Here is an 8,360-nt window from a genome sequence, read left to right as displayed (position 1 = left end):
TCTCTCTCTGTCTCTCACTCACTTTCTCTTTATCTCTCTCTCTCTCTCTTTTTCTCTCCCTCTCCAAACCGTCAGCCTGGAGTTTCTACTCTCCCCTCCGGCCCCTCCCCCACCCCCACCCATCCCTCCACAGTTTCAGCACCACCACACGTCGCTGCACAGTACGGATGGCGGAGTGTGACGTCATAGGTACCACCTCACCCAGGAATACGTCACGTGAGTGGACAGTAGGGGGATGGACACTGACAAGTTTGGTTATATTTATATATTGTAGGATACACGACACTAAAATTTTAAAAAAAATTTTTGTTTTGTTTTTGGTAAGGGTTTTACGGCTCTCGCAACTGCATTAGATCATATGAATGCGCAGGACACATCAGTTGATAGGACATTTTTAATTTTTCTCGGGTAGCTGCCGAGGCCTACTCTTATCGATTTTAGACCACAAATGGATTTTTTACGTGAGCAGCTTGCACACAGGACCTCCGAGATTTTTCGCCCTTGTCCGATAAGGCTAGGCGTAGATCTTTCCGACAAGAAGATCGGGGGTGTGGCTGAAAGACAGCAGTAACAAGGAGCCAAGGAGTAGCAGTAGAAAGGCTGCAGAAAGAGTCAGGAAGAAAGAAAAAACGAGGTGTGGGGTGGGCAGAAAGTGGAGATGAAAGCGACGAACGAACATTGCTAGAGAGCACGAAAGGGGGTGAGAGGAGACAATTTTAGAGAAGAAATATTTTTCGCCTGCAACCCGGATTCGAACTTTGAATGAGAGGCGAACACCTTAACCTATAGGCCACGAGAGCCCCCGTTAAAATGTTTATTTTATATCATTCTATTATAGGCTGCACAACACTAAAATGCTCGCTAATATTTATATATTGTAAACTACACGACACTCAAATGTTTGTTTATATCTATATTACAGGACACTAAACTGTTTGTTTATGTCTACATCTTGTAGGCTACACGACACTAAAATGTTTGTGTATATCTATAGGGAACAGGACACTGAAATGTTTGTTTATAATGTATATATTATATATATATAATGTATAATATATATATAATATATATACATGTATATATACATGTAAATATATTATATATATATAATGTATAATATATTATATAATATATATACATGTATATATATATATATATATATATATATATATAGAGAGAGAGAGAGAGAGAGAGAGTAGGCTACATGAAACTAAAATGTTTTTTTAAAAATACCTATATATTGTAGGCTACACGACACTGAAATGTTTGTTTGTATCTATCTATTGTGTTCTAATCTGTCGCTGGCCAGATGTTTTTCACATTTCATTTCCAATTTTTGGATTACCCGTTACAACTTTGTTTTCTTCCTAACCAACCGGCAACCACCCACCTACCCACTCACTAACCATCCACCCATCACCCACCCACTCACCATCCACCCACCACCTACCCGCCACCATACATTCACCACCCACCCACCCTCTCACCATCCACCCACCACCCACTCACCATCCATCCACCCACCACCTACCCACCACCATACACTCACCACCCACCCACCCTCTCACCATCCACCCACCACCCACTCAACATCCACTCACCACCTACCCACCCACTCACCATACACCCATCACCCACCTTCTCACCATACACCCACCACCCACTCACCACACATCCACCACCCACCCTCTCACCATCCACCCACCATCCACTCACCATCCACCCACCCACTCACCCACTCACCATCCATTCACCACCCACCCTTTCACCATTCATCCACCAACCAGCCACCCACCACCCACCTACATTTTACAACCCCCTACCCCCAACCCCCTCCCCCTCCTGTTTAGAAGACAACGGACAAATTTGTCAGGAAGTGGCCATCCACAACGGACGTCACAATGTCAAGGTCACGCTGGACCACGGCCAGTACGCATGCGCAGCTCTAGGTCCTAACGAGAGCAGCTTCCACCTGGGGGTCACGTTTGTCCGCTGTCTGGACGGAGAGGTACAGGAGACTGTCTGCAAGATGAGACACAGGTGAGACACATACAGGTGACACACAGACAGGTGAGACACATACAGGTGACACATATACAAGTGAGACAAAAAACAACAACAGGTAAGACACATACAGACACATACAGGTGAGACACATGGAGTTGACATATATGCAGGTGAGACACATATACAGGTGAGATATATACAATATACAGGTGAGACAAACACCCCCCCCCCCAACAAAAACAGGTAAGACATATACAGACACATGTAGGTGAGACACATGGAGTTGAGACAGATACAGGTGAGACAAACACAAGTGAGACAGATACAGGTGAGACAGACACAAGTGAGACAGAAACAGGTGAAACACAGACAGGCGAAACATAGTACAGGTGAGAAATACACAGGTGAGGCCTATACAGTTGAGACACAGATACAGGTGAGACATATACAGGCCAAACACATACAGACATATACAGGTGAGATATACAGGTGAGATAGATACAGGTGAGACATACATGTGAGACAGATACAGACAGATACATACATGTGAGACAGATACAGACAGATACAGACTCAGACAGATATAGGTAAAACATACACTGTAAGACATCTATCTCTACCCCCCCCTACCCAGGTGGGATGTGAACAAGCAGGCGTGTACCCCCGGGCTTGCAAACTGTCATGGACCTGGAACTGTGCCTTTTGGGGGACCGCGACCTTGGCCCAAATCTGGCCACAGGAGGTCACTGGGTGAGTGGTAGCTGGGGGGAGAAGGGGAGGGGAGAGTGAGTGAGAGAGAGTGAGAGAGAGAGAGTGAGTGAGAGAGAGTGAGAGAGAGAGAGGGGGGGGGAGGTGAGAGGGAGGACCACAATACGCCGATGGCACAGGAAGTTGTCACACTAACAAGGCAATCCCCAATGTCCGGATCGGATGCGAGAACAACTTTATTTATACAGCAGGAGGATAAGGATGGCTCTTTCCTTATCATCACGTCAGTGGGTGCTCTGTGAGGTTTGCTCCACCCTTTACCTACCATACTACCTGTGACGTCTCATTGTTTGTAGTTTTGATAAACATATATCGTTCAGCACAACAACTGTACAAAAAAATCAGCGACCGACCATGCTGGAAGCTTATAAAACCACTGTTTCTAAACTTTTATAGTTTATACTGAAAAGTACAAAATTGATAGATTAACTACATACTTACTTTCTTATTTGGTTGGAGAATAGACATCATTGCAGGCGGCACAATGCCATAGCTGCTCCTCCCTCCTCTCCAGGATCCATGAAAGGGTCTGCCTGCTGATCGTGCCAGTCAACAGCTGGTTGAAGGGATTCAAACACGGAAACATAGCTACGGCAATTAACAATAGTGAACTAAACACAGTTATTGCTCATTTAGCAAATACATTTATTACAGAGATATATGGTCGCTTTTAAGGACAAGCGGGCTAACCCAGATTTCGAAAGTTTCTAGACATCTTGACCTACACCAAGAGTGGATATTGTCCTACCTATAGGAGACGTTTGGTTTCATTAGTGTGTATGTGTGTTTTGATTTTAGAGAAAACTCTCCTTGTCTTTTACAGAGACTGAATAAGGATCCAAAAACTTTAACTTCAATTTTCTCAAAACAGCATTTTTCGGGATAGACCCCTTGTGCTTAAAAGCGACCATAGTGTTATTACATTGCATACTCATAACCATCCCTCCCCCTGCCCCTCCCTCCCCCTGATCCTCTCCCCTGCCCTTCTCCCCTGCCCCTACCCTGTCTTCCCCCCGCCCCTCCCCTCCGCCGCCCAGTGCGCCACGGACAGAAGTGCACCAAGGTGGCCATCCATAACGGACTTCACAACGCCAGGGTCTTGCTGGACGACGGCCAGTACGCATGCGCAGCTCTGCGCCGGAGAGACAGCGGCTACAACCTGGGCAGGATATTTCTCCATTGTCTCAACGGTGAAATCATAGACTTTTCCTGCCGCCGAAGATACAGGTGAGACGCAGACAGGTGAGACATATACAGGTGAGACAGAGACAGGTGAGACATGTACTGGTGAGACATGTACAGGTGAGAGACAGACAGGTGAGACAGAGACAGGTGAGACATATACAGGTGAGACAGAGACAGGTGAGATAGATACAGAATCAGGTGAGGCATATACAGGTGAGAGACAGACAGACACTTGAGATAGATACAGATACAAGTGAGACAGATGCAGGTGAGACAGATATAGGTATCAGTTTAAAGCTTGTCCATTGTCTTACTTTCAGTGAGAAAAAATACTAATCTTAAATGAATAGAAGTCGACATATTTGCAATTGAAGGAGGTAGAGGTCACCTTGTTCCAGAGGTAAAATTAGCGAGATAATGGCCGCCAAAGATTGGCGACTTCCAGAATTTGAGAGACTTTAAAAAATGCAAGTTTACATTTATATTTTTCAGTTAAATCCACATATAAATTACTTTTTAATTGGACCTTAAAGATTTTGCGTCAGAAAAAAAAAATCGAAACAATGGCCAAACGGACAAAAAAATGACAGTTTATTTCATTTCATATTTCACCACAATGTCTCACATATATATGTGTCTACCACTAGGTGGGACATGAGCAGGCTGGCATGTGTCCCTGGTCCCGCCAACTGTTTTGCACCTGTGGGTGGACCTGGGGGTCCGCCACAACCCTTCCCCGTACCTGGACCTCTGCCTAGTTCTGACACCCCCATACCTGGACCTCTGCCCAGTTCGGATACCTCCATACCTGGACCTCTGCCCAGTTCAGACAACCCTATACCCGACCCATTGCCTAGTTCGGACAACCCTATACCCGACCCATTGCCTAGTTCGGACAACCCTATACCCGACCCATTGCCTAGTTCGGACAACCCTATATCTGGACCTCTGCCCAGTTCGGACAACCCCAAACCTCAACCACCTTCCCGCCCGACTATTCCGGTCCCCGGTGAGTATAATCTGGACCCCCGAGCTCCAGTCTCAGTCTGTTGTGTCCATCAGTGAACTGGTCGCTTTTAAGCACACGGGGGTTATCCCGAAAAATGCTGTTTTTGCCCCTTGTTCAGTTTCTTTAAAAGACAAGGAAGAGTTTTTTCTATCACCAAACAAATATACACACCAATAAAATGAAACTTTTCCTATAGGTAGTGCAAAGCCCACTTTTGGTGTAGGCCATGATATCTGGAAACTCCCGAAATCTGGGTTAGCCCGCTTGTCCTTAAAAGCGACCAATACACTTATTTACTTGGTTACTTACTTACTTACTTGGTTGGAGAATAGCCATCATTGTAGGAGGCACAATGCCATAGCTGTTCCTCCATCCTCTCCAGGATTCACAAAGGCGTGTGCTTGCTGATCGTGCCAGTTAACAGCTGGTTGGATATTTTTCTGGCTTTTCCACGCAGGTTGCTGTCTCTCCCTGACCCTCTAGAGACACCAGCTTCCCTTAGTCTATCCATTGTGTGTGAAGTGGTGCCTTCATCCTCTCTGTGGTCGTTGAACCATGCTGTTAATGCTGCCATGACTGTTGGTGGATTTAATTGCATGGTACCGCCAATCTCAGCCTGGCAGGCTCGCTTATCGGCACGTTCATTGCCTTAAACTCCTGCACGGCAGGGCTAAAGATCCATAAAATCCTTGTGTGTCTGCTCCTTTGTATTGCCTCTCACCAGTCTGCACACATCATGACAATGTGCTTCTTCACTTTTTCGAGTACCCCCGGGGCGGTGCTACTGACTGAAGTAGTCTTTAGGCCGGTCCCAAAGGGGGGACATGAACATGTTTTTATGTATAGTAGAATTGTAAAAGGGCTGATTTATCAATGTCATGCTTACAACAACTGTGCCCGAACTGCAACAGGGAACTGCAGCTTTTTCTTTCCTAATCCTTACTATCGTCATTTTCCCTCTACTTCTTTTGTATGTTTATCACACTCTTGTGACCCGCTATTTCCGGGGTGCCTTGATAGTCGAAACAGACTTTGTGCTGTTGAAGCTAGAGAGGTGAACAGAGTAAGTCAGATTTGCTGTAAGGACGTGTCTGTTGAAATCCACCCCTTGGCGCTCATATGACCTTACGCAGTTGCGAGGGCAGTAAAATCTCTACTAAAACTAAAAAACGTATTCGAGAGTACGCATCGAGCCGGTGACGTGAACACGATGTATCAGAGACCACTGACGTCACGTGATTGGGAAACATCTATAACCGGCCGCGCGGGAAAAGAACAGATGTAGTCACAATAAACATTATAAAGAATGCCAGTGGTCCTCAGTATATTTTTCCTCTTAATTCTGCCACGTTTCCTTACAGATGATCTCACCTTTCGAACACCTCAGCTTTGTAACACCTCACCCTCTAACACCTCACCTTTCTAACACCTCAACTCTCTAACACCTCAACTCTCTAACACCTCTCTAACACCCCAACTCTCTAACATCTCAACTCTCTAACACCTCACCCTCTAGTACCTCACCTCTCTAATATCTCAACTCTCTAACACCTCACCTCTCTAACTTCTCAACTCTCAAATACCTCACCTCTCTAACACCTAAAACCAATTCTTCATTTCTTAGATCTCAGACGACATCACGATCATCCCACAAGAATAATCTTTGGCAAACTGAGGAAGATATACGAGCTCCTGAAAGAGAGGCGCCATCGACGAAGGAACAGATGGCCACACAGAGGAGACCAGAGGTTCCCAATACTTGGAGGACACCCACTAGGACCTCACAGACTTCGGCTGCTAGGACATCACCGGCTCCCACTAGGACCTCACAGAGGGCCGCTAGGACATCATAGAGGACAGATAGGACATCATAGAGGGCCGATAGGACCTCATAGACGTCCAGTAGGACATCCCAGACAGTCCCACAGAGGACATCACCGAAGGACACACGGGAGACCACCTCAGAGGTTCCCACGATTCCCTGTCCTGTCCCGAGCTCGTGGCGTCTCAAAAAGACACAGAGATAGACGCCAGAGACACGGCCCACACACGCCACGCCACTCCACGCCACACGGTACACACACGCCACGCCATTCTACGCCACGCGTCACCCATACGCCACGCCACTCTACACCACGTGACCCACACACACCACGCCACTCCACGCCACTCAGCACACACACGCCACTCCACCCCACGCCAAATGGCACACATACGCCACGTCATTCTACGCCACGCGGCACACACACGCCACGCCACTCCACGCAACGCGGCCCAGACACTCCTCTACCACAAAGCCCACGTTTGATCAGTGAAGGATATTCCAACCAGCGACGGCAACCACTCACTAACTGAGGTACTGCACTCATACCCCGACATACTGCATGGACTGGAACCGTGGATCGCTCAGGTCTGCTCACGTCTGCACACGCCTGACATGAGACACGCCTGCTTTGCTCACTCCTGACAGCTGACAGGGGACACACCAGCTGTTAGTGGACACACTGGCCGTGGATGGACACACCTGAGAGTGGACAATCTGGCGTGTAGTATGTTGTAGTGGAATCTCCAGACGGTGTCGGTCAGAAATAAAACATCTCAAGAGGCCGTCACGGTGTTTGTCTATGTGCTAGGGATGTTCTGGTTCTAGGCTTGTACTAGGCACATTTTGGGTTTTTTCTGGGCTTGTTCTAGGCTTGTTTTTTGTTCGTTCTAGACTTGTTCTGGGCTTGTTCTAGGCTTGTTCTGGGATCGTTCTGGGCTTGTTTCAGGCTTGTTCTCGCGTTACTTTTACTTTTACTTTCTCCGGCCTCTGTTACCTTACGGTTTGGAGGGGAGAAGCAAACGTCTTTGTCTTGTTTGTTGTATCGTCTTTTGTATTGTTATATTATTTGTTGTATGGTTCTGTTGTTTGTTGTATCGTTGTATTGTTATATTATTTGTTGTATGGTTGTGTTGTTTGTTGTATCACCTGCTGTATGGTTAGGTTGTTTTTGTCTGATATTCCTTTCATCCCTTCTATCCATCCCATCTTTACCTGGGCCTGCATCTTCCTCTGTGTCCGTCTAGTCTATGGTTGTATGCTCCCGCTGCTTTACTGTCGGGTGGTACTCTTTACAGACGTCCAAATCATTCCATGCGTTGTTTTTCTATGTACTCCATACAGGGAGTCGAGACTTTTTGTACTCTGACTATGTCGTTTCTTACCCTGTCTCTTCTTGAGATGCTCAAAGTTTTGCCAAGGCATCTCATTGCTCAGGCGTTGATTTTTGCTTGGTGTCTGGCCCACTGAAGTCCCACTTAAGGAGAGTGACGATCGGTGGACAAACTAACAAACAGAGTAGACGGGCAAAGTTTTAGAGAAATGTGAATATTTTTTACGCCTCCACCC

General features: G+C 46.6%; 1 protein-coding gene across 1 annotated transcript in view; it reads left to right on the top strand.

Annotated features, from left to right (window-relative positions):
* The window catches only part of LOC101863321, a gene marked incomplete in the record, with an annotated part of 16,429 nt that extends 8,859 nt beyond the window's left edge, over window positions 1–7,570 (top strand). The window contains 6 exon segments of the mRNA XM_005112631.3: window positions 134–216; window positions 1,851–2,040; window positions 2,642–2,757; window positions 3,813–4,002; window positions 4,608–4,969; window positions 6,594–7,570. Of these exon segments, the coding sequence (XP_005112688.2) occupies window positions 134–216; window positions 1,851–2,040; window positions 2,642–2,757; window positions 3,813–4,002; window positions 4,608–4,969; window positions 6,594–7,324 (1,672 nt within the window).
* Between the last annotated feature and the right edge of the window lie 790 nt (window positions 7,571–8,360).

This window comes from Aplysia californica, unplaced genomic scaffold (genome assembly GCF_000002075.1).
Source record: "Aplysia californica isolate F4 #8 unplaced genomic scaffold, AplCal3.0 scaffold01342, whole genome shotgun sequence".
In the NCBI taxonomy this organism is placed as follows: Eukaryota; Metazoa; Mollusca; class Gastropoda; order Aplysiida; family Aplysiidae; genus Aplysia; species Aplysia californica.
Note: the sequence above shows the minus strand (reverse complement) of the source record. Positions and strands in the feature narration are given on the sequence as shown.